This window comes from Aotus nancymaae, unplaced genomic scaffold, assembly GCF_030222135.1.
Source record: "Aotus nancymaae isolate 86718 unplaced genomic scaffold, 86718_ANA_hifiasm-v0.15.2.pri h1tg000010l, whole genome shotgun sequence".
NCBI lineage: Eukaryota > Metazoa > Chordata > Mammalia > Primates > Aotidae > Aotus > Aotus nancymaae.
This window is the reverse complement of record NW_026988421.1, coordinates 39,131,132-39,158,444: the sequence shown is the minus strand read 5'-3', so window position 1 is coordinate 39,158,444 and position 27,313 is coordinate 39,131,132. Positions and strand designations below refer to the sequence as shown.

The following is a 27,313-nucleotide window of genomic DNA, read 5'->3' as shown; positions in this document are numbered from 1 at the left end:
AGTTCTGGTGCTAATCTCCTATTATAAATTAAATGGTCTGGGATGGAGCTTGTGAGTCAATTCTTTAAAAATTCAAATTAGTGATTGTGATGCCCATTTAAATTTTAGAGCCACTGCTTTAGATGATGCAGTGGCCGTTTCTCTATTAGTTTGTCCAACAACCTAGTTCAAATCTAAGAAATGGTAAAAGTAAGGAATTCACTTAGAAAACATTAAGCAAAAGTTTAATGATGCTTGTGATGGGGTAAATGTAAAGGGCCAGGCGTGCTGGCTAATCCCAGCACTTTGAGAGGCTGAGGCAGGAGAATCGCTTTAACATGGGAGTTTGAGACCAGCCTGGGCAACATGGTGAGATCCCGTCTCTACAAAAAATTTTAAAAATTAGCTGGGCATGGTGGCCAATATGGTTTGGCTGTGTCCCCACCCAAATCTCAAATTGAATTGTAACTCCACAATTCCCACACGGTTGGAGGAATCCAGTGGGAGGTAATTGAATCATGGGGCACCTCTTTCTCATGCTGTTCTTGCCATAGTGAATAAGTCTCACAAAATCCAGTGGTTTTAAAAAGAGGAGTTTCTGGGTGGGTGCAGCAGCTCACACCTGTAATCTCAGCACTTTGGGAGGCCAAGGCAGGCAGATCACAAGATCAGGAGTTCGAGACCAACCTAGCCAATATGGTGAAACCCATCTCTACTAAAAATACAAAAATTAGCCGGGCGTTGGTAGCGCATGTCTGTAGTCCCAGGTACTCGGGAGGCTGAGGTGGGAGAATCGCTTGAACATGGGAGGTGGAGATTGTAGCGAGGCAAGATTGTGCCACTGCAATCTAGCCTGGGTGATAGAGCAAGACTCCATCTCAAAAAAAAAAAAAAGAGGAGTTCCCTTGTATAAACTCTTCTTTTGCCTACTGCCATCCATGTAAGATGTGACTTGCTCCTGTTAAATCCAGTAAACCTCTTTCTTTTGTAAATTGCCCAGTCTCAAGTATGTCTTTATCAGCAGCATGAAAACGGACTAATACAGTGGCCCATGCCTGTAGTCTTGACTACTCAGGAGGCTGAGGCAGGAGGATCACTTGAGCCCAGGAGTCTGAGGCTACAGTGAACCATGATCATGACACTGCACTCCAGCCTGGGTGACCAGAGTTAGACCCTGTCTCAAACAAAGAAATAATAAATAATAAATATATAGATATGATATGAATTTTTTATTATGATGCCAGGGACCAAATGTTATTAATTCTAAGATACGTTGCATAGTGGTTTGGATTTTAGGCCTGGAGCTGCACAGCCTTGGGATGGATACCATCTCTGCTGCACTGTTGGGCAGATGCAAGAAGCTTACTCAGGCTCTCCAGCACTACATTCCTCACTTGCCAAGGAGGATAGTAACTGTCCATACTATAATTCACACAAAGTCCTGAGCCCAAGCCTGATATTTGGTTAGTGCTCAGTAAATGTTAGCTAAATGGTTACTTGTTTTCCCACCTGAGGACATCTTTGGTAAGCTTAACTCCCTTCCTGACCTAGGTGTTTCTTACGGCTATAGAATCTGTCTGTGGAGTGGCTGTTAAGAATGAAGACTTGACTTCATCTGCATACACAGTCTTAACCTTAGACTAGGACCTTTTTAAACATCATTCTTGGACCAATTTTGTTAACCACTACAGCGGTTGAGCAGTTAGAGAGTCTGGCATTAAAATTTTAAGATATTTTAAAAATGTGCTGTACTGCTAGTATGGACTTCAAATTATAAACTAAGAATTAGAGGTGAGTTTTATAATATTGAGAAGTTTTTTAAGCATCCAAGGGAAACCAAATCCTCACTTTACTTTTTCCAGCTTCTAGCTTCTAGCCTGGATTTCCTCAGGTTCTAATTTATATAAAATTGTGCTTTATTTAACAGTTTTTAAAAGCCATGTGGGAGATATATCTTCTAGAGATTTTTTAAAAGGAACAAATAAGCTACTGAAAAGGGCTATATACAGTTTAAAAGGAGATCTAATTGTACAACTAGACATATTTAAGGCTCCTAAAATAAGGGATAAGACATTCTTTTTCTATATATTGTAGATCTGTGTAAATAAAGTGTGAAGTAAATGTATCACATACACATACATTGGTTAAGAAAATGGATTCAAATACTGGTTTTAATCACTGGCTTCATAATTTTAGACAACTTGCTCAAATTCTCTATTCAATTTTTTATGTATAAGAGGCTTAATAATGCTATCTAATTAATAGAGATGTAGTGAGGATTAGATTACTAAATTGTACTGAATTAAATATATGTTGATTAGGGCATACATGGACATAATATGTTGAATACATGTGCATATTTAGGATAAGGGCTGGTACATAAATCCATTGTTAACTATGATAACGATAATGATAGCTGTCACCAAATCATCCAAATGAAAAAGAAAGCAAGTCAAAATATTACATTGTTCAGCATCTTAAAGTTGTCTTTTACTAAAACTATCTGAAAAAAAATTGTCAGGAAAAACAGTTTTTGGTATTAGCCGCTGAAAAAATGTTATAAAAAATTCACATCAGGGCTGGGTACGGTGACTCATGCCTGTAATCCCAGCAATTTGGGAGGCCAAGGCAGGCAGATCACTTGAGGCCAGGAGTTTGAGACTAGCCTGGCCAACATGGCGAAACCCCATCTCTACTGAAAATACAAATAATTAGCCTGGCGTGTTGGTAGGCACCTGTAATCCCAGCTACCAGAGAGGCTGAGGCAGGAGAATCACCTGAACCCAGAAGACAGAGGTTGCAGTGAGCCGAGATCGCACCACTGTACTCCAGTCTGGGCAACAGAGTGATATTCTGTCTCAGACAAACAAACAATTCACATCAGAAAACCTGGATTTAGGTCTTTGTGGTGCCATTCACCAGAGTAGGCAGGTGACTGGGCCTATTGAAACCTCTTTTTCACCAGCAAAAGTGGAATAAGATACTGTATCTCACTTGTTGGTGTGAAAATAAATTCCCCTTTTGATAGGAGGGGTTCTGTCTCCATCTAGAATAGTACCCTTCAGTAGAGATAAAATGTGAGCCATGTGTATAATTTAAAATTTCCTAGTAGCCACATTAAAAAAGAAACAATTGAAATTAATTTTAATAATATATTTAACCCAATATATCTAAAATATTGCCATTTCAACATGTAATTACTATAAAAATTATTGAGATTACCTTTTCATGTTATATCTGAAATCTAGTGTGTTATTTTATACTTAACATTACATCTCACCTTAACCTAGCCACATTTCAAATGCTTAGTGGCCACATGTGGCTAGTGGCTACTGTATTGGGCAGTCCAGATCTAGAATATAGATTACTGTTCTCTACCAGTGTTCTTGGGTACTAGTGCTGGTTTGACCATAAGCAATTAGCATAACTTTACTCTTAATGTGTGCACCTTTGGATGCTTGAGCCCTACAGCTCTTTCATGAGCAGCCTAGCTTAGTAGAGCTTCTGAGAGGATAGGATTCTACCCTTAGCTTTTTGGCTGATCCAGGTGAGGACTTGTTCTGGACATATCACATGCCGCTCTATTTGGTCAAGCCCAGTAGACAACCAGGAATTGCCAAACCATTGAGTACAGTAAACCTTTTGAACCACAGGGATCAGAGCTCCATGTCAGGTTCAGGCTTTTAAAATCCCTCCACTCTTGTTTCTTATCTGGGTTTTGTTTGTTTTTTGTTTTTGTTGTCTCTTTCCCAAATTTCAGAGACTTATCTAGAATCCCTGAGAAAAGAGCAAATACCAGCAGTCTTCTGTAAGAATTCAGCTTGTCTGTCTGCTACTTCAACTTGGCATAACAAGGCAGTCCTCTCTTCCCAAAGATTATTTTGACTTGAGAAGACATTTAGAAACCTTTTTGGGACATGAAATTTGGGAAGAAGGGGAAGTACTCAATTGTACATAATAGCCCTGGGCTAAACTTTTTATATCTAAGCTTTTTTTATTTAAGGTTTTCTGATACTGTCTCTTACCCACATTTTGTGCGAATTGTCATGAAGGCAGTGTTATCCTAGGAGCTGTGTGTAATGGTGAAAAGAGGTAGAGAGTATGGGATTCAGGTACATTCATCCAACAAAAAACTGCTCAAATGTCACCAACTTACAGGTAGCTAAAGGGTCCTATCCTGATCACTTTATTTAAAATAGCTGCCAGCTCCCAGCATCCTGTCTCTACCTTATTTTTTTTTTGGAGGCGGGCGGGGGCAGGTAAAAATATTACTTATAACTAACAAACCTAATCTCATGTGTAAGAATCCTATTGTTTACTTTTGACCAAACATTTAGGTAAACTTTTAGATAGGGTAGATCATGAGGAGTGAGAAAGAAGTAGCTTGGAATGCAGCTGTGAAAGGGGAGCATTAGAGCCAATCTATACCATGTGAAGACTTCAGGTTATACTAGGTAATAGAATGGAGGAGGGTATTAGGATGAGTAATTGAATTAATATTTTATATTTCAGATGTTGTAAATATGTCTAAGGTTTTGGGGCAAAACAATTGGCATAATAAGTAGTAGAAGCACTTAAGTAAAAGATGAGAGATTTAAAGCCAGAGACATTAGTAGTAGTTGTAGGAAATGTGGGCTGTATAGTCTTGTGGCTCCAAACCCACAAGACATATTTCCATTGTCTCTGTTTAGAATCTTTATTTGAAATTTTATTTATCCCTGTCAGTTTTTCAGTCATTCTTCCAATTTACCTCTCATGCCTTTGTCCCAGCTTGATACCATTGTTGATACTTTGTGCTCCATGGAATTACAGTACCTGTGAGTGGAAACTCATTACACCCTGCCAAGGCCAGCAAGTCCATTGTAACTCCCAGTTTGTCCCCGGAGCACCCTGCCAATAAAAGTAATGCAAACAGGTTGAAAACTCTCAAGTTATATTAAGAGTTATTTATGTTGCATTTAAATAAATGTTTACCAAAGGGAATAAATGCAGACTTACTTTTTACCTTTTTCTATCCTACTTCTTTAAATGAGAAAAACCTATTTTATGTAAATACACCAACTTTTTTAGTCTAATATGATGATGAGTAGTATTTGGTGTGTGAATGTATTTAAGAAAAACAATAAGCAAAATAGTGTATGCTTTTTATTTGTGGCAGTAGACTTTTATTTCAGTTGAGTTTTATTACAGTGTTACAATTATAAGGTTTTTGAAGTTTAATTAAATAATGATATTCTACTTGTAGTAGGTATTTTAAGTTCTGTTTCTAATTATACTTAGTTTAACATTAAATGAAAGTTCATATGATGCATTTTAACCTAACGTTTTCTTTCTTCTTAGTCTGTAAGACTTGTATTGTTCAGCACTTTGAAGATAGCAATGATTGCCCAAGGTGTGGCAACCAAGTTCATGAGACAAATCCATTAGAAATGTTGAGGTAAGGATATATACTTTACAGTTCATCTAATTTACATAAGTTGAATGAGCTCTTAATTTTTATTATATGTCACAATATTTCATGTCTTGACTCAGTTAATATAGGTCTTATGATTTTTATTTTAAAGTATTTTATTAAGAAGTATTAAAAATAAGTTTTTACATCTTAAATATTTAAGAAATACATTTCCAAATTAAAAGTATAACTTTCTCTTTGGCCGTAAGAGTGACTTTAGGTTACAGGTATTTTCCGTCTTTTAATAGTCTGTATTATGTTGAGCTACACAGTAGTAGAAAGATAGAGAACTCAGAGAAAAACTAATATTAGGACTATTGATTTTTTAATTTACCATTTACTCAAAAAATAGTATATAAACATTTATGTGAAACTTAAAGTTTTTTTAAAACTACCATTTACTTTACCCCTCAACTTACGCAGTATAATCATATATTTTTAAAGCTGGAAGTAGTCTATGAGATTCTAATCCAAATCCCTTTATTGAAATCTGGAGAAGTGATATGACTTAACCTAAGGTTTCACAGAGCACCTCAAATGTCACTTTCCAGCTACAGGCCATATGTCCTCACCACTAGACCTATTTTCATCCCATTGTTTCCCATCCACTATAGCTCTAACTCAGATCACCTGTGTGATCTTTAAGACGCTACACATCTAAAGATAGAGCTAGATAGTCTGTGGAAACTTTCATAACTCTCTTATCTGTGTGATGTTTGCTGTCATTCTATATCTGGATTTGCAAGTCTTACATTTCAGACTTTTGTTTTTTAATTTTAATGCCTGTTTGGGATGATTTGACTACAGGTAAATGTCTAGCCCTGTGGTTTTCAAAGTGTGATCCCCAAACCATTAGTATCATGTTAGAAATGACAGTTCTCAGACCACACATCGGATCTGCTAAATCAGAAACTTGGGGATTGGAGCTCACTTAGTTTAGCAAGCTCTTTAGGTGATGCTAATATATGCTAACATTTGGGAACCACTGGTCAACTCTGGTCTGTAATTCTGAGCAAGGCTTCTTCTAGTTGAATTTATATCAGTACCTCTCAACCAGGGGTGATTTTGCCCCAGGATACATTTAGCAGTATCTGGAGACATTTTTGGTTGTCGGATCTGGGTGGGTGCTCCTGGCATCTAGTAGGTAGGGGCTAGGGATGCTACTAAGCATCCTACAATGCACAGGATAGGCCTCACACAGCAAAATTTATCCAGCCTAAAACATCAGTAGTACTGCAGTAAGGAAACTGACTTCAGTAATTCGGAGAATAAAGCAAACATTTTCTCTCAAATAATTTTTTTTCTTAATTTTAAAATAGAAAACTGTTAATATCCAGTTGTAATGAAAAATTATTACCAACTGTTAATAAAAACTAAAATAATTTATTATTAAAATAAAAAACTTAATAAAAGCAGTTAATAATAATTACCTTCTCTGTTCTTAAAGGACCACATCATAAGGCATTTTATCTTAATTTTTTGGTTCTGGCCATTAGATACCTAAAGGAATCCGGTCACTGTTTAATCAAATCTGATCTGTTGGCTAAAGTATAACATCATATATTTTTAACTTTTTATTTGGAAATAATTTCAAACTTAGAAATAATCCCCCAGATAAAAGTAGTACAAGAACTACTTGCATTCTGTTCACTCAGATTAGCCTCTTATTAACATTTTATATCATTTTCTTTGTCATGAGCATATGTGTACTGCATGCTTTATTTTTTCTGAACTATTTGAGGGTAAGTTGCATGTATCATGTCCCCTTACTCTTAAATACTGCAGTGTGTATTTCCTAAGAATAAGGATATTATATCACATAACCACAGTATGATTGCATTGGTATAATACTTTAACCTAACTTCCATATTCTAGTTTTCTCAAATTATCTAAAGATACCCTTTATAGAAATTGTTTTCCTCCTAAAATTCCACTGAAATTACTGCAAAGGAATTATTTTAAAGACATAAGCTCAGAGATAATAAGAACAAGATACTCTGTATCTCCGGCACCTAGGATAGCTCCTGAAACATGTTAGGTTCTCAGTAAACACTTTTTAAAGGATAAGAAGAAATGGTAGAAGAGATGTCAGCAGAAACTGAAAGCTAGAAAGCAAACTGATGGTGGTGATAGTTGAACAGACCTCAGAGGCCTGAGTATACTAGGGACTAAGGCGGTAGGGAGGTAAAGATCTTTACCAAAGTTTCCCACGGCAGTCTTCTTCTTTTTAGCCAAAACTAGGTCACATGACACCCACTAGGTAAAGTGGTGTGGTGGGTTTTGAAATGCTTTAACAAATCATGAATTATCCTAGGGAGTGCCCCCATTGCAGCCAGAACATAATTGGATTTTGTTAGCAAGCAATAAGGGGAATTTAGGCTCCTTCGTTAGGTGCCTAAATTGTCTGTGGCACATGTAGCAAAAAATTTCCCTTCTATGTACTTTTTCTCAGTAAGCTTTTGGGAAGCTTGAGCATAAACCAAGAAAGAATAAAGGAATCTAACATAGCAGAGAGGTGAAGGGATATGACAGTTGTGCAGCAGGCCTGGGAAACAAGCAGTCTGTATTTGTACTGTCCAGTATGGTAGCAATTAGCCACATGTGGTTGTTAAGCACTTTCAGTGTTGCTAGTGCAACTGAGGAATGGAATTTCTAATTTAATTTCAATTAAAACCTGAAGCAGTGTAAATATTTTCCCACTAAAGATAACTTTATTCTTCAATAAATAAAAATTACTAAATGTATTATTTAATATATTTTCATATATAACAAAACATTAAAGTTAGTTTTACATAAAAAGTGTAAAGTAACTGATGTTAATGTGCCTACTAAAAATTTAAAATTACATATTTGACACACATTATATTTCTATTGGACATCACTGATAGAGACAGTAGAAGGAAGTTGGAGGAAGATGCCCCTTCATGAGGGGAATCATTCATTCAGCAAATATTTACTGGATGCCTGCTATGTCCAGACACTATTCTAGGTGATTGAGGTCCATTCGCAGACAAAATAGGTAAGGATCTTTGCCCTTGTAGATTTAATATTTTTGTAGTGAGAGACATTCAATAAACCATATAATAAGTAACTTATATGGTATGTTAGAAAGTAAAAATTACAAAGGGAAGAAAAGGAGAAGTGTTGTGAGGTGAGGAGGTCAGGAGTGTCAAGGGAGCAGCAGATTGCAGTTTTAAATAAGATGTTGAGGATCGGCTTCCATGGGAAGGTGAGATTTAAGCAAATACTTGGAGACTATGAGAGGTTAACCATGGATAAGTCTGGGAAAGCATGCCTATTCCAGGTAAAGGGAGCAGCCAGTGCAAAGTGCCTAAGTCAGGAGTGTATATATGCCTTGTTGGACAACCAGCAAGGAGACATGGGTGTCTGGGGAACAGTGAGTGAGAGACAGAATACTGGGTAACAAGGGCGGAGAGATCATGAGATTCCAGATCATGAAGGGCCATGTAGGCCACTATAAACATTTTATCTTTTACTCTGAATGAAATGGGGAGCCTATGCCGGATTTTGTTTGGAGGATTGATCTGATATGAACATTTTGATGACTGTATTGAGAACACCCTTGCATATAGCAAGGCAAGGGTAGAAGCAGGGAGAACAGTTAGAAAGTAATTGCAATGACCCTGGTGAGAGGTAGTAGCTGAAGAGGGGACAAGAAATGCTCATATTTGGAATATATTTCTAAAGTAGATTCAGCAAGGTTTGCTGATGGAATGGATATAGGATAAAGAAAAGAGTTGAACATGACTTTAAGATTTCTGACCTGACAACTGGAAGAATGGAGTTGCCATTAACTGAGTTGGGAAGATTAATAATAGAGCACGGAAGGGGTACATCAGGACTTTGTGGACATGTTGAGTTACCATTCATTTCAGAGAAGAGAGAAAGTTGGTAAGTGTATATATGAGTCTGGAACTCAAATGGAGAGGTCTGGGCTAGAGATAAAAAATTGGTAGTCTTTAGCATATAGAAGATTTTTCAAGCTGTGAGGCAGGATGTGATCACTTCAGGGAGTAAGTACAGAGAGGAATAAGTAAAGGACCAAGGACTGAGCCCTGGAGAACTCCAGCATTAAGTGTTCAGAGACAGAAGGAGCCAGCAGAAGAAACTGAGAAGGTGCAACCAGTGAGGTAGAGGAAAATCCAGGAATGTGTAGTGCCCTAGAAGTCAAGTGAACACAGTATGTATGTCAAAGAAGACAGAATGATCCATCTGTGTCATTTGTTGTTTATGGGTACAAACAAGGTGAAGACTGAGAATTGATAGTTAGATTAAGCAACATGGAGGTCATCAACTTTGAAAAGAGCACTTGCAAGTGCTCCTCTCAACTCTGAAGGAGCTGTGAGACCAAAAACCTAATTGGATTGTTTTTAGAGAGGAAAGTGGGGAGAGAAATTAGCAACAGTGAGAATAGACAACTCTTTCAAGGAGTTTTGCTACAAATGGGAGCAAAGAAATTGGGGGCGGTGGTGGGTTACTGTCAATTGCAGCCAAGAAGGTTCTTTATTTTGTTTTGATAAGGGAGAAATAATGCCATATTTGAAGGGAATGATCCAGTAGAAAGCAGAAAGTTAATAATATAGGAGAGTAGGGAATGGAATCTAACAGCATAAGAGGAGACACTGGTTTTCAGTGGGAGCACTGACAAAAAAATTTGTAGCAACAGGCAGGCAGACAGAGAATACATGATGCAGATGCTATAGGTAGGTATGTTGGCCAGGGCCTATGGAAGTTTGTTTTTCCTTGCTTTGACATGTTTCATTGAGAGGAAAGTGTTTATCAGCCAAAATTAAGGATAGAGAAAAGGGATTTGGAGGGTTGGGGAGAGAAAAAAGCATGTTGTCAAGGAGGGTGAGAGAATCAATACACTTGGGAGTGTAGTATGATTCCTGGAAAACTTAAAGGCATATTTGGGTTGTAGTTTGGAATTTGAAGTGGTGTGGTTGTGTTTTTATGCAGCCATGAGTACCAGTGCGGAGTTGAAGGAAAGTTGTATTTAACCCAAGTTGTACCAAATAATTTTGAGCAAGTAAGATAGAGACAAGGGTACATGTAAGGAAGTGATTTAATGACTGACTATAGAACAGATTAGTCCTAAGTTGGGTTGAGAGGACAGAAAGGACATCAAAGTGGTAAGTAATGTTTCAGAGGAAATAGAAATAAAACTAAGTTGATTCCTGATCTGTTTGTACATCGTGAGAAGTGCTATGCACTCCTACTATTTTTTATGCACTCCTACTATTAAATAGTCCGGGAAAACTTTACAAGTGACTTCGTCTTGAAGAATAAGATAGCATTGGTTTGGTCAGAGAGTATAAAGAGTAATTGAGCCAGATGTAAAAAACGAGGGAGAAAAAAAATGAATTGAAAAAGACAAGGAATTCTTGGGATAATTGAATAAGCCAGTTGGCTAGAAAAGAGAGACAGTGAGTGAATAGTACCAGTTATGGTATACAGATTGGACTCAAGTTATGTAAATACATGAAGCCAGGTAGTAGGGAAAAATTAGTTCTTGAGAAGTAACTAACACAATCAGATTAGTACTTTAGGAAGATTCATTATGAGCATGTCTCTGCTCTGCTCAAAGTAGGATGGTAATTGAAGGAATGGAAGAAATGATGGAAGAATAGATGGGACAGATGTGGTTTGGTGAGTAAATGTGTAAATGAAGGGAAAGAGAGAAGTTAAGATCCTTCTCATATTTTGAGCCAATTTGGGAGAATTATGGTATTGCTTAAAATTTTGATTTAAAAAATGTGAGACAAGGGGTGGGGTACTTAGTATTTTATTGGAGAAGGATAAATGAGACAATCTTGACATAGATGAATAAAAGGAGGTACTTGAAGTGTTTAGCATCCTTTGGAAATATGGAACTTGAACTCAGCAGAGAGATGTTACATATAGGCAGGTAGATAGACACATGGATAGATCTCTGCCTATATGTTAGTTTTGAAGCCACCAAAGCAGATGAAATCCCCAAGGAAGACAGAACTTTGGAAAGGTCAGAGTGCAGAGTACAAAGCAAGAGAGAATATCAGATTTAAAAGTAGCTGGGAAAAAGAAAAATACTAGTAACAAAGAAAGAACAGACTTCGAAATTTTCTTTTCTTTTTTTTTTTTTAAGATGAGGTTTCACCATGTTGGTCAGCCTGGTCTTGAACTCCCGACCTCAGGTGATCTGCCCGCCTTGGCCTCCAAAGTTCTTGGATTATAGGCGTGAGCCACCATGCCCTGCTGGAAATTTTAAAAATGAAAACAAAGAAAGGAAATTTGCAGGGAGGCAGGCAGTGTCAGACAACACTGTCAAACTGCTGCAGAGAAATATAGAAGAAATATAAACTTAAGAATTTTTAAATTTAAATTTTAATTCTAAAACTTTTAAACCTATTCAGTATGGAAGTTATGGATGATTTGCAGAGTTCAGTAGAGTAAAAGAAGCAAAACAGAGTAGGGGACAGAAATAATGTAGGTTTTACTTTCATATTTTTTTCCAGTTAGAAGAAAAGATTGAGAAACAGAATAATAGTTTGAAAATACAATGGGTTAATAAAGGTTTTGGGTCTTTTTTTAAATACAAGAAACCTCTATATGTTTGTAGTCTTGTAGAAGAGTAATGCTGTTGAGCAGAATGAAGGAGATGGGGTGGGAAGAGGGTGTTGTGGGGGCAAGAGAATGGGATTAAAGACAAAAAGCCATGAAAAAGATGAATTATATAGCAGGAAAGAAAATAAGAAAAATGTCAAGATAAATATTTGAAGTTTTCATTTCAGAAGGTAGAATGATAAAGTGGTCTACATTTCTCAGAAGAGTGGAATGGAGATTATTTCCTTTATGGGAAAGAGCCAGAGCTGTGGTAGAAATTTTGTGAATGGGGTATCAGCTGTTACTGCATAACAGCAACTCCTAAATTGATGCTTGAAAAAGCAAGCATTTATTATTCCTCCTGGTTCGCTGGGTTAGCTGGGTGGTTCTTCTGGTCTTGGCGGGGCTCACTCATGCAAATGCAGTTTGCTGTGCATTGGGTAATCTGCTGTGCTGATTTTGGGGGATGGGCTGTTTGTGAACTACTCTAAAATGGCCTCAGCTGGGCAGCTTGGTCTCTTCTTCATGGTCTCTCATCCTCCAGCCTTGTTCTCATGCTAGCAGGATTCTATGAAAGAGAGAGAAATAGAAACAAAAGCATGTGATGCCTCTTGAGGCTTAGGCTTAGAATCAAGCACAGTCACTTGTGCCACATTCTGCTGGCCTCAACAAGTTTTAAGGCCAGCCCATATTTCCAAGGCAGGGAAATAGACTCCCTTCCTTAGTCAAGGGAGGAATTTCAAAGTCATGCTCAAGAGTGTGGATATAGAGAGAGCTGGGGACTGGGACCATTTTTGTAATCAGTCTACCACTGGGGAAGGCTGGAAATAGGTGTGTTCCCTGGACAGAAGAGTGTGGTATAGTAGATGTGCTAAAATTGTATATGTTCTGTATTTTGTAATACATATAAGATATACATCTCAGACTATTTACGTGTCAGATTTTGGTGTCTTCATTGTTAGTATATTCTTTCTCTCCCCTTTCGAAGGTTGGACAATACATTAGAGGAAATTATATTTAAGCTGGTCCCTGGACTGCGAGAACGTAAGTGGCTGTTTGGGTTCTTGCAGACTTTTGTGTTTTATGAAATCAACATTTCTATTAAAGATTTCATGACTTTTCTTTCTATACTCTCTTTCATTTAAATTAGAAGAACTTGAGCGTGAATCTGAATTTTGGAAGAAAAATAAGCCTCAAGAAAATGGACAAGGTGACTTTTTCTTATGTCTGTTTCTGAAAGCATTTCTTAAATTGGTCAGTTTTTCATAGCTTAGGTGAACTAATAGCTCTCTTCAGGCTCACATTTTTCCTGTACAAAATTTCTGCTCCCTTTTATTTACATTATGAACCTTTTTCTCTATAGGAGATTTTATATAAACGAATGTAAATCTGAAGTCACTTTAGTAGAAGATAATTAGAAATAGAGGAAATTGGACTTTGGGAAGAGAAAAGGGAGATAAAAGAGAAAATTGGCTAGATGTTTATAGTAGTAATTTCTAGGGAGCTAAAGGAAGCTGAAGTAAGAAATAGCCACAGCTTGCAACTAAACAGTGAAAAGTTTTTTGTTTTATTTCTTTTGTATGTTTGTCTCTATAGGAGAGGGAACTGACATGTGGCTGAGAGCCAGATCAGGAGATTTTACTATGCTCTAATATTCTGGAATGAAGTTTTTATAAGTAGAGCTCAGGTGATACAAACCTATATGTCATGGAAATTTAGAAAGTATTTCTGAATGCTTATGGGAATTTTCCCCATCACCTATGCTGCATGTCCAAATTTCTCCTCTAGGTTCCAAGAGACACAGCAATTAGTAATTTTTAATAATTGCAGCAAAAGGGCAAACATTACTGAGCAGATAAAAGGCTTTTAGCATACATTTATATGTATAAAATCCACACAAAGGGATGTATGAAATTATAAGAAAGTAGTATCATTCCCATTGTTTTTTTAACATGAGATTTAATTTGAGATGTCCTAAATACCACTTAAAGTTATTCAAGAATGTGTGTGTGTTCTTATGGGGTCACTTGTGAGTTCAGCCTCCCAATCTTGGTTTTCTCGTAAGATCATAGGATTGCCAATTATACATGACGAAGGTAGATAAGAAAATGCCATCTCTCTCTTTTAATCTGTAAAAAATGGAGATTATCATTTTATTAGTTCAACTTAACTGTGCAAAGCTGTTTTCTTAGAGAAGGGGAAGTTTGAGAATAGTTTTGTGACTAGAGTAAGGTAGCAAGAGACTATTTTTAATCTATAACCAAAAAAAAAAAAAAGGCAAAGAAGCTAAGCCTGACCAAAAAAATGACTTAACTAGGGCTTGTTTTACCCAAATATACATTGCAATTAGACAACGATAAGCAATTGTAGTAGTGCCGTAATAAAAATACAGATAAGATAAGGCTAATTAAATATTCTAGTTTTTGACTATCTGTTCAAGAGGACAGGAGCTTGGGAGATTGTCCTCAGAAATTATCTGGTAGGTTTACTCTATCATTCTACATATCACAGATTGACTTGTGAAGGGCTGTAGCCTACTTTATGAATTTTATCTCCCTTTTCCTATTGTTTCTCCCTTTTTAAAGTATTTATGGTATTTGGTCTTTAGCTTGGGTGGAGAATTTGGATCTTTTGTTGGAGCTGGGAGTTTGGTTCATAGAAGGCAACTCCTGTGTATGTGCATTCTCTATAAATAAGCAGAAGAAAACATGTAGAAAAAAACCCCACCTCCCTGCTTTATGGTACACCTGTAATGCTTTTACTATAGGTATCCAAGGGGATTTAGCCTGTCACTTTGCAGGGAGGCTTTTCTACTTTGTAATGTTTGGCTGGCTAATTTTTTCAGGTTTTAGCTTAGAGGTATTTCATCTGGAAATCATCCCTGAACCTCTGCTTCACTCCCAAAGTTTGAGTTTACTCTCTCTTTTATATGTGCCTGCATAGTCCATTTTACTTCTCCCATCCTGTATTTGTCTGGTTTCTTTTTTGTTTTTGTCTTTTTTATTTACCTTTATTTCATCCCATATCCTGACCACTGTGAGAGTGAGGACCCTCAGCCCTTGTATGATGTGTATCCAACATAAAGTTAAAGCTACTCAACAGATGCATGATAAATATAGCTGCAGTATTTATAGGGTACAGGTAATAGGTGAAATACATTTGTATATAATACAAAGTATGCCATTCAGATTTCTTTGAGTTGTAACATATATTAATAGCTATATATGTGTTACAAAGCTAAATCATTATACTCATTTTTTTCACTAGCTGATTTTATATCTAGTAATTTGAAATTTTGAGAACTTAATTTTATAATTTGAAGTATTTGGTTTTAATTTGAATATATACTTATGTATATAAACGAGTATAATTTGTATACACACATATAAATAATTTGGAAGTATTTTTTTATATCCTGTTCATTTTCTAACGTAGTCTAATCACTAATTGTAATCATTTTTTTGACTAAATACAGCTAGTCCTGGATCTTTCATTTGGATGTCCCAGTGAGCCTAGAAATCTTAAACTAAGTTAGTAAGTCTCCAATTAAAAAAAAAAAATTCCATTGTTGAGTTGGTTGGAACATTTTAAAGATACTACGTTCTTCTTCAAAAGCTGTTAGGAAATTTTTTTAAGTTGATTTTTCTTTTGATAATCAATGTATTGTTGCTTAACTTTAAAATCAATTTTGATTTATAGCTAAGTTAATTTTGTTTAAATTATACAGATGTTACTTCAAAAGTTGACAAACCGAAAGTAGATGAAGAAGGTGATGAAAATCAAGATTATCACAGAAGTGACCCACAAATTGCTATCTGTCTAGATTGTTTACGAAATAATGGACAATCAGGGGACAATGTAGTAAAGGTGAGTGAACAAGACTGTGGTATTTTTAAGATCAGTTTATAGTAAACCATTGGTAATTTGTTGACAAATTTTCTAATGCTTCAAAATGTTTGCTTTCAAAGTTTTAATTAACGTAATTAAATAAAATGTCGTTCTTTGACAATCCTATGCTTACAAATTGTTACAGGTCCTGCAACTGAACCGTCCTGGGTCAATGCCACCATCTAGTGGCTAATGCACAGAATCACACCTCTCTTTCTCCACCTCCTTTTATACCTTTGTTGGGAGTTCATATGCATAGTTTCTGTTTTTTAAGCATGGTGACAAACTTAGAGAATTTCATGTCACCAGTAATTCTAGCCCTTTTATTAATTATCTTCTAATTTCATCCTTTATTTCTCTATTTTTATTTGCAACTCAATAAGATTTTCATATCAGGGCTAATGTATTTTGTGAATAATTTAATCAGTTAGTTTTGAAGTAAAATTGAAGGTTGTAAAATGCCTCTGAACTTTTAAATTCCTTGAAGGCTCTCACTTATTTCCTATAGAATCTCCATTTCTGGTACTGTTTTCCTCTGCCTCTGCTAATTTCTTAGAGGATCTTTATAGAAAGTTTAAAACACTCTGCTTTTATTGATTTTCTTTTGTCTTTAAATGGTATTACTTTAATAATGTTTTCTACCTTTTTATTGCAAGCAGCTTTTATTTTTATTACATATCTTCACTACTTTAACTGTTAGATTTTTGTCATTTTATCCTAGCAAATATCAGCCACTGAGAATATTGTTTATCTTTGTGTATTCTGTGTTTTATTCAAATGCCTATGTTCATTGTCTCTAATTTTCTTTTACTTCCTCTGTGTAAATCTATATGCTAGTGGGCTGAATTTTTTACTAACATATTTAATGACATTTTTCTATTAGGAAGTGAAAAACAATTTTTCAACTCAGATTAAGTTTTTCTAGCATTTTATAATAACATATATAGCATAGTAATTTAAAGAATATTTATCCGCTATGTGAATAGTAGGCAGTAAAGATATAAGTGGTAAGAAAAAACATTTTTCATTCAAGGAACTTGGTTAGGCCTTATACATACAAATAGTTATAATAAGGTAATTGATTTTGTTAAGGGGAGTTTATTGGACAGGGCATGTAACAAAGTGCATCTGTCTTTAGAGAAATGATCACTGTAGCTATTTATCCTTCTAATATTTTCAGTTGTTTCTTACAGTCTTTCCCAAAAATCAATCTCCTTTTTGGGAAGTTCTCTTTTGTAGAGTTTAAGGTCATCCTTTAGCTCTCTAATACATGATTTAGGACCTAGTGAAAGTTAAATCAATGGAAAGGCTGCCTATCTTCTCATAAATAAATGTAAAGTTCACTTCTCTGCATGATTTCTCATATGAAAGTATAAAATATTGAATTTTAGAAATTTATCTGAAAAATTTAACCACCCCTGCTTGTTATTCTTTTTTTTTTTTTTTTTGACATCTTTGACACTTTTCTGTTCTAGTTGACATTTTATTCATTCACTCTTTCCTTTATGGACTTTTCTTCATCCTTGTACCTTCATTCTTAGTTTATAAATGACTTCCACTAGGCTACCCTTATTCTTCCTTTTTTTCCTGGGCCATTTCTACTTTGTCTCTACTAACTCTACTTCTTGCCTTCTACTTGATAAATGTGAGTATGCCCTAATACTTTCTCTATATTTATTTTAGGAGGTCTTCCCCATTTTCTATGTGGCTTCAACTACACAAAGGATTTTTTAACTTTTAGGTTCAGGGTACATTTGCAAGTTTCTTATATAGGTAAATTGCATGTCATGGGTTTGGTATAAGGTTATTTTGTCACCCAGGTAATAAGCATAATACTAAATAGGTAGTTTTTCGATCCTGTCTCTCCTCCTGCCATCCCACCTTCAAGTAGGGCCTTGTGTCTGTTCTTCTCTTCTTTATGCAAAGAATTTTAAGTCCTAATTTCCAACCCTGCTATCTTTCTCAAGCTGAAGTATTATATCTCGTTAAGTATTTTTAAATAGACCAGTTGAGAATTTCACTAACACCAGAAACTTGACTTGTCTAAAGGCAAATTCATTATACTTCCATCTAACTTTAAACATGCTGTTTCAGTTATGACTACTGTCTTTTAGTCAGTCAAATAAGTTCAAAAGTTTGGCGTCATCTTTGACCTGTTACTCTTTTCTTTCAACCAGTTACTAAGTCCTGCAAAATTCCCCCCAGTTTAGTGCTGCTCACCCTTATATCTAGATTTTTTAAGTAGTTATTAAGTGTTTTCTGTACCCTTAATTTTTCTTTTGTTATTCAGAGCTAGGGCCATTGCCTGAGTGTATGTAAGACTCGGGGTGAGGGCCAAGACCAATCTCAGGGTCAGATGGTAAGTATTTTAGGCTCTGTAAGCCATATGGTCTCTGTTGCAGTTTATTCAACTTATTCATTATAGCACTAAAGCAGCACAGTAAATGATTGGGCATGGTTGTGTTTCAATAAAACATTACTTATAGAAATTGATGGCCAGCCAGATTTGGCCTGAGGACATGGCCATTGTATAGGCCAAAAGTTTGCCACCTTTTGGCCTGTGCAATTAAGTCATAACTCCTTATGTTAGCATTCAGTGCCCTTCACTAACAAGCACCTCTCTTAATAAGTTTATCTCCCATCAAACCCATTAGTAAATTCTCCTTTCAAAACAAGTGATTATTCCTTTATGTATGTGTTCATTCTCTTTCTCTCTTCTCCCCCCCCACCCACGTGTGTGTGGTGTGTGGTGTGTGTTTGTGTGTGTGTGTGTGTGTGTGTGTGTGTTGGAAACCATATTATCTGGTAAAAGATCTGTATCTAGAATACATAAAAGCTTGTATTATGAATATATAAGACCTCTAAAACTTTGAACAGCCTTTCCTTTGTTCTTTCCTCTTCCACCATCCTATGCCTCTGTCAAGACCCAGAGATTTTTGTTCTTTGTGATGCTTTTCCCAACCTAGTGAATCCCTTCTCTGAAATTCTGTAGTACTTATATTTATCCCTAAATTAGGGATTGGTTTGTTATCTATTAAGGATGCACCTAAGAGTTCTAGGCACTATCTTATTTTATGTGTGCATTGTCCTTGATACTAGATTGTAAATCCCTTAGTGGTAGAGACACGATGCCTGTATTGCTTTATAGTCTTCTCTGCCATCTCATTCCTCTGCAGTAGGGTGTGATTCTCAAATGTGGTGGGGCAGTAGTTGCATGTATAGTTTATACAGAATGCCTACTGCTTTTGTAATACAGAAGTCAAAGTCAAGAGTGGGATGTCAATAAAATGAGTAGACTAAGTATCTCCGAAAATTCACTTCTCCATAAGTATGAAAATACTGGCGAAAATGTTGGGTATCAGCTTTTTTAGAGATCTAATATTAACCAAAGGCTTATAAGTGCCTATAGAGCATTTTATCAATCAGATTACTAACTCTTAGTATAAAGGGTGAGCTTTGTGGCATTTTTAACTTGCTTAGTTCCACCCCCTACTCAAACTCTGCAGTAGCCTTGAAAATAACAGCCTGCTTTCCCATTGCAGGCTTCCAGGCATCAAAGGGAAAGAACAGAGGTAGAGCTCTTTTAAAGCCTCATTGCCAAAGAATGGTCATTATTTGACCTGTCTGGTTGTTTCCTAGAAGACCCCACTTACAAGGTTGTCAGTATTTGATTTGACTTGGAGCTTGCCTCCATGGAAAAAGCCTTCTCTTTGGGTGGGGGAAAGGGGTATTTGTCGAAAACAATTACAGACAAATGTTTTAACTTTACAGCTGCCTGAGTTATAGATAACATTTGGACCAAACAAGAGACTAACCAAAAAGCTTAAAAGGGAAAGCTGTGAAGTGATATGTCCCTAGGAGCTTCAAAAATCTCTTGACATATTCCTTGAAATCTGGAGGGCCACATACATACACAGGGTTGTATGCATGTTTGGGAAAGACCTGAAAGGCCCTAAGCTCTCACCTCTGCCTGACCTTGAGGCACTCTGCACAAGCAGGAAGTGAAGACTAAGGCAGAGTTGTCAACACCTTGGTTGAATGTTGGAGGTATGCCCCCAAACACACACCCAGATCCTTGGCAAAGACTGAGCAACTTAATGGCTCCAGATGTGTAAAGAAAATCATTAGCTGACCTCTAGGCAGAAACTTTCATGGCTACCTATGGTAAAGAATACAGACTTATTGAATTAGTTTAGGACTGAAGAGCAGGCAGGAATCCGATTTCCAGCATTGCAACATTATATCATTTAAAATGTCTAGTTGTAACATTATATCATTTAAAATATGATAGATAGTAACAAATACAGTGGTCTATCAGATTATGGGGGGATTAATTCCAGGACCCTTCATGGATAACAAAATCTGTGTATCCTGTGTCTCTTATATAAAATGGTGTCGTATTTGCATGTAACCTATGCACAGCCAGCTATATACTTTAAATCATCTCTAGATTACTTGTAATACCTAGTGCAATGTAAATACTATGTGTAAATAGTTGTTAAACTGCATTATTCTTATTGCTGTATTTTTTAATTGTTTTTAAAACTATTTTTGATCTGTGGTTGGTTGAATTTACAAATGTAGGACTTCAGTTACAGAGAGCTGATTTTATGACCCATACACAGGAAAAGAAGCAGTCAATAGGAAACTGTCACTGAGGAAGCCCAGACATTGCACTTATTAGGCATAGATTTGAAATCATCTATTTAAATATGCAAAGAACTAAAACCATGGTCTGATCACCTATAGGAAAATACAAGAATTATATCACCAAATATAGGATATTAAATATTTTTTTAATATTATGGAGTTGTATAGCAACTGAAATGAAAATTTTATGGGTGAGGCTCACAGCAGACTTGAGCCAAAGAAAACAACCTATAAAATTGAAGTTTAATGAATTGAGATTATTCAGTCTGAGAAATGGAAAGAAAATAGAATGAAGAAAAATGAACAGGTCCTTAGAGACCTGTAGACACCATCAAGCTTACCAGCTTACCCATAATGGAAGTTCCAGAAAGAGAGGAAATGGAGAAAAAAGGACAGAAGTGTATTTGAAGAAATAATGGCCCCCAAAAAACAATTGAATTTGATGGAAAATATTAAACATCTGAGAAGCTTAACAAACTCCAGGTATGATAAATTCAAAGAAATTCATACTAGGCACATCATAATCAAATTATTGAAAGACAAAGATAGAATCTTGAAAGCAACAATATAAAGGTGACTCACACACAAAGGACCCCCAGTAGTAGGGTTAGTAGCCACTTTCTCACCAAAAGCTGTGGAGGCTAGAAGGCAATAGGATAATATATGCAGAGTGCTCAAAGAAAATGGTCAACTAGTAAATCTATATTCATCAAAAATCTATAGCCTTCCAAGAGGAAGGGGAAATTAAGATATTCCCATGACCTTGGATTTAGCAGTGGATTCTTAGAAATGACACCAAAAGCATAAGCAGCAAAAGAAAAAAAAAACAGATAAATTGGACTTTGTTAAAATGTAAAACTCTTGTGTATCAAAGGACACTTAAGAAAGTGAAAAAACTTACAGAATGGGAAAAAATATTTGCAAATAATGTCTGATAAGCCTTTAATATACAGATATATGAAGAACTCTTATAAATCAATAAAAAGGTGACCCAATTTGAAAACAAAAACAGCTAAAGATTTGAATAGACATTCCTCTAAAGAAGTTATAAAAATGACCAATAAGCACAGGAAAAGTTGCTAAACATCACTAGTTATTAGGGCTCTGCAAATCAAAACCAGAATGAGATATCATTTCATACCTACTAGGATGGCCAGAATTTTTTTTTAAGGAAAATAATAAATGTTAGAGAATATGGACAAATTGAACCCTCATACATTCCTTGTGGGAAGGTGAAAGTGCAGCTACTGTGGAAAACAGTTTAGCAGTTTCTCAAAGAGTTGACCTGGTGATTCCACTTCTAAGCATATGATCATACACAGTAGTTCCCCCTTATCTGTGGGGCATATGTTACAAGACCCCCAGTGGATGCTGCAACCACAGATAGTACCAGATAACCCTGTATATACTGGTGTTTTGATTTGATAACTGAGATAGCTAAATGACTAATGGGCAGGTAGCCTATACAGCATGAATATGCTGGACAAAGGGAAGATTCCACTCCATGCAGGATGGAGTAGGATGATGCAAGATTTTACCATGCTACTCAGAATTGTATGCTGCTTAAAACTTAGGAATTATTTTTAGAATTTTACATTTTGAATTTTTGTACAGTGAAATATTGACTGGGTAAGTGAAATCAAGGAAAATGAAACTGCAGATAAAGGAGGGACTACTGTATAAAAGAATTGAAAACATGTTCACCCAAAATCTTGTATATGTATATTCATAATAGCATTATTCATAATAGCCACAAAGTAAAAACAACCTAAATGTCTGTCAACTGATGAATGGAAAAACAAAATGAAACAAAATGTGATACTGTTCAGTCATAAACTTCAATGAAGTACTGATACATGCTAAACATGCTACAACATGGATGAACTTTGAAAACTTTATGCTAAGTGAAAGAAGTGAGACATAAAAGGTCACATATTATGTGGTTCCTTTTATATGAAATGTCCAGACAAGTATAAAGACAGAAAGTAGATTAGCAGTTGTCAGGGGCTGGAAGGAGGGAAGGTTGGGAAGTGACTGCTAATGAATTTGGCGTTACTTGGAGAGATGATGAAAATATTTTGGAATTAGATCATGGTAATGGTTGCACAACTTTGTGAATATTATAAAAACTATTAACTGTTAATCTCTGAAAGATTATGAATAGTGATACCAACATCATTTCTGGAGATCTTCCTGATTTCTTGGCAGATGAAAAAACATACGTATTAAAGAGTCTTCCAGTACAGGTTTCATATCCCTTATCCAAAATGATTGGGACCAGAATTTTTTTGGATTTTGGAATATTTGCATTGTATATACTTAGAGTTGAACCTCCCAAATCTGAAATGAGTGTATGTCATGTCAGCCCTCAGTTTCAGATTTGGGGGCATTTCAGATTTTGGATTGGGGATGATTGACCTACACGCTTATATTCTCTGACTTAATTGGGGCTTGTAAAAATGTGCTAATGATTCTTTTTAAGCTGTTTGGGGCAAAAAGAAAATGGACGGGAAACATTGGGCTTTTTGAGAAGGTGTGAACAGATAACAGAGAAGATAGGCTTGTACGTTTATCCCTTTGTTTTCATGCTGTCTAGAATATCGGTCTTCACATTTGAAATGGGTAGAGCATGTGTTGCTTTAGATGTAACTTAACTTCTGTTTTCTTTTAATGGATACTTTATCATCTGTGTTGTGACCAAGTATTATTTATTAACTTATTTCTGTTGGTCTTTGTCAGGAAATATGTTTTGCTAGGAAAACATTTTGCTAGGAAATAAACATTGGCTGAATAGTTCTTCTTTTGACTTAGTGAATTTAAGAACACTAAGTTGTTGTTCAGATGCTGACCTAATTTCCTATGCATATGAATAGGAGTAATATCTTTAAGAGATTCTATTGTTGCTTTGTGTGTTTTAGTATTCCAATAACTTTTGAGTTTGTGGTATGTAATTTTGTTTCACATATTGGTTCATGTTTATTATGTCTACAACCTCATTTTGCTTCATTTTCAGCTTGAGTATCCCTTCTAGATTGGTTCTTATATTTTAGTGATATTCAAGCTTAAAGAGTGAATTAGTAGTGCTCTGCACATTTTACAGATGAGACACATCAGGGCACATAGAAGTTTATTTTTCCAGTAAAGTACTGGCACAGCCTATCAGACACTGACTCGACATGATTCTCCCCAACACAAGGTCCACACTATGTAACTTCTAATTGGACATGCTGTGGCCTAACCAGCCTCTCTCTGTTGAACCCTCTGGCTCCTCAGAGTCCCATTTGAAATCACTGCTCTTTCTAAAATTATTTAAAAGCTGTGATACCATGTTTTAGAAAATGTCCCTAATGTCTCAGAAGTTATATTTTATAATAAAATATTTTTATGCTTCTTGTGACCTTTTGGTTTTTTTCTTTTTAATTTAAACTCATATTTTCTTTACTAAAATGTTTAGAGGTAAGCAGATTGCCTATGTGCCAGGATTTTCCTAGTACACATGATAATACATTCTTAAAGAATGTCATGTAAGTATCCAAGAATTAGGAACATTTTTACTTGCAAGTACTAAAAAACTGTAAATTAAAATGTTTCACAATATGTTTTAAAAATATTCAAAATGATAGTGGAAATGGTAGCTATGGTTTCACCAAAAGCAAGATAGAACATTTTAACTAGTAATCTTTATTTCCTTTAGGGTTTAATGAAGAAATTCATTCGATGTTCTACACGTGTAACTGTTGGAACTATTAAAAAATTTCTAAGTTTAAAACTAAAACTTCCAAGTTCTTATGAGGTAAGTTAAATAATATCTAACCTTGATCATTTCAATAATTAAAGTATTTGAAGTAAAATTCTAACAAAAGTGAAAACTGAGAATATATTCAAATTAATTTTTGTGGAAACTTTGGTTATTTTAATGTTAAAAATTTTCGGAATGTATTATTTTACTTAGGTAATATGTATTTTCTAATTGAACATATCCTGAATAAACTATGATACTAATACATTTAGTGTTTTATAATTAGAGGAGATATTTAAAGAACTTTAAGTAGTCCCAAAATAAATATACTAGCTAAATGTATTCATGCCTTGGGGTATGTCATTTTTTATCTGAGATCTTTGAGGTCAATTGTTACCAATTCTTTATAGATTTCTACAGAATGTAAAACATTGTCTTTTTATCCCAAGGAATTTTGTAACTAATCACAGTTCCATGAAATGCAGACGTGGTTTTGTTTAACGCTAGATAAAACCAACATATTATATCTGCAGAAATGTAATTTAACAGTTTATTTACAGAAGAGGTAAATTGCCCTGATACTGATCACAACATAGCTTTTCATGTGTTCAATATTTAGCAAATGTTTTTAATCCTACAATTATGACTAAAACATTGTAAGGAAATAGGGCTATAATTTCTCACCTGCCTAAATGGTGATCTTACAATTCGTTAATTTCCCCTTCTTCCCTTTTGAGTTCTGATACTAGCATCTAGAAAATTAAAGATCAGGCTGGGCTTATGCCTGTAATCCCAGCACTTGGGGAGGCCAAGGTGGGTGGATCACCTGAGGTCAGGAGTTTGAGACCAACCTGGCCAACATGGTGAAACCCTGTGTCTACTAAAGCTACAAAAATTACCTGGGTGTGGTGGCGGGCACCTATAATTCCAGCTGCTCAGGAGGCCAAGGCAAGAATCACTTGAATCTGGGAGGCGGAGGTTGCAATGAACCAAGATGGTGCTACTGCACTCCAGCCTGGGCAACAGAATGACACTCCATCTCAAAAAAAAAAAGAAAACAAAATTAAAGACCAGGACTAGTTTCCTATGTAAACAAGGACGTCAAAGGCAGCATAGTAGTTCTGGCCTATCTGCAGTAATATGAATATCATAAAGAGTCATCATAGGAGAAATAAAATGTGACAGACATTGACAGTTATTATGTCCATGTTTTGAGGAAGCCTCTGATTCTGAGCTTATTTGAAAGTTTCTCTCAAATGACTAGTCTGTGGGTTAAAAGTTGTTATTATGGAGAATTTCCCCAACCTAGCAAGGCAGGCCAACATTCAAATCCAGGAAATACAGAGAATACCATAAAGATATTCCTCAAGAAGAGCAACCCCAAGGCACATAATCATCAGATTCAGCAGGGTTGAAATGAAGGAAAAAATGCTAAGGGCAGCCAGAGAGGTCGGGTTACCCACAAAGGAAAGCCCATCAGACTCAGAGGATCTCTCAGCAGAAACCCTACAAGCCAGAAGAGAGTGGGGGCCAATATTCAATATCCTTAAAGAAAAGAACTTTCAACCCAGAATTTCATATCCAGCCAAACTAAGCTTCATAAGTGAAGGAGAAAGAAAATCCTTTATGGACAAGCAACTGCTGAGAGATTTCATCACCACCAGGCTTGCCTTACAAGAGCTCCTGAAGGAAGCACTAAATATGGAAAGGAACAACCAGTATCAGCCACTGCAAAAATGTACCAAATCATAAAGACCAGCAACACAGTGAAGAAACTGCATCAACTTATGGGCAAAACAACCAGCTAGTATCAAAATGGCAGGATCAAATTCACACATAACAATATTAACCTTAAATGTAAATGGGCTAAATGCCCCAATCAAAAGACACAGACTGGCAAATTGGATAGAGTGTCAAGACCCATCAGTGTGCTGTATTCAGGAGACCCATCTCACATGCAAAGACACACATAGAATCAAAATAAAGGGATGGAAGAAGATTTACCAAGCAAATGGAGAGCAAAAAAAAGCAGGGGTTGCAATCCTAGTCTATGATAAAATGGACTTTAAACCAACAAAGAGCAAAAGACACAAGGGCATTACATAATGGTAAAGGGATCAGTGCAACAAGAGCTAACTATCCTAAACATATGTGCACCCAATACAGGAGCACCCAGATACATAAAGCAAGTTCTTAACGATCTACAAAGAGACTTATACTCCCACACAATAATATTGGGATACTTTAACACTCCACTGTCAATATTAGACAGGACTTGATTTCCAGGACTTGAACTCAGATCTGGACCAAGCACATCAGTAGACATCTACAGAACTCTCCACCCCAAATCCACAGAAAATACATTCTTCTCAGCACCACATCGGACTTACTCTAAAATTGACCACATAATTGGAAGTAAATCACTCCTGAGCAAATGCAAAAGATCAGAAATCATAACAAATAGTCTCAGACCACAGTGCAATCAAATTAGACCTCAGGATTAAGAAACTCACTCAAAACCACACAACTGCGTGGAAACTTAACAACATGAGTGAATGTTGTTATGTGAATGACTGAATGAGATCATCATCCTGATGCCAAAACCTGGCAGAGACACAACTAAAAAAGAAAATTTCAGGCCAATATCCATGGTGAACATTGATGCAAAAATCTTCAATAAAATACTGGCAAACTGAATGTAACAACACATCAAAATGCTTATCCATCATGATCAGGTAGGCTTCAACCTGGGGATGCAAGGCCAGTTCAACATATACAAATCTATAAACATAATCCATCACATAAACAGAACCAAAGACAAAAACCACATGATTATCTCAATAGATGCAGAGAAAGCCTTCAACAAAATTCTACAGCCCTTTATACTAAAAACTCTCAATAAACTAGTTATCAGTGGAATGTATCTCAAAATAATAAAAGCTGTTTACCACAAACCCACAGCCAATATCATACTGAATGGCCAAAAACTGGAAGCATTCTCT

General features: G+C 35.9%; 1 protein-coding gene across 5 annotated transcripts in view; it reads left to right on the top strand.

The window, feature by feature from the left end:
- Nucleotides 1-27,313, top strand: part of PCGF5 (polycomb group ring finger 5) — a 120,904-nt gene that overhangs the window by 70,038 nt on the left and 23,553 nt on the right. For all 5 annotated transcript variants that reach the window (XM_021669053.2, XM_021669054.2, XM_012454762.2 and 2 more), the window contains exons 3-7: nt 5,320-5,416; nt 13,023-13,078; nt 13,185-13,244; nt 15,762-15,901; nt 24,267-24,365. In XM_021669053.2, the coding sequence (XP_021524728.1) occupies nt 5,320-5,416; nt 13,023-13,078; nt 13,185-13,244; nt 15,762-15,901; nt 24,267-24,365 (452 nt within the window). The remainder of the gene's footprint in view (nt 1-5,319; nt 5,417-13,022; nt 13,079-13,184; nt 13,245-15,761; nt 15,902-24,266; nt 24,366-27,313) is intronic.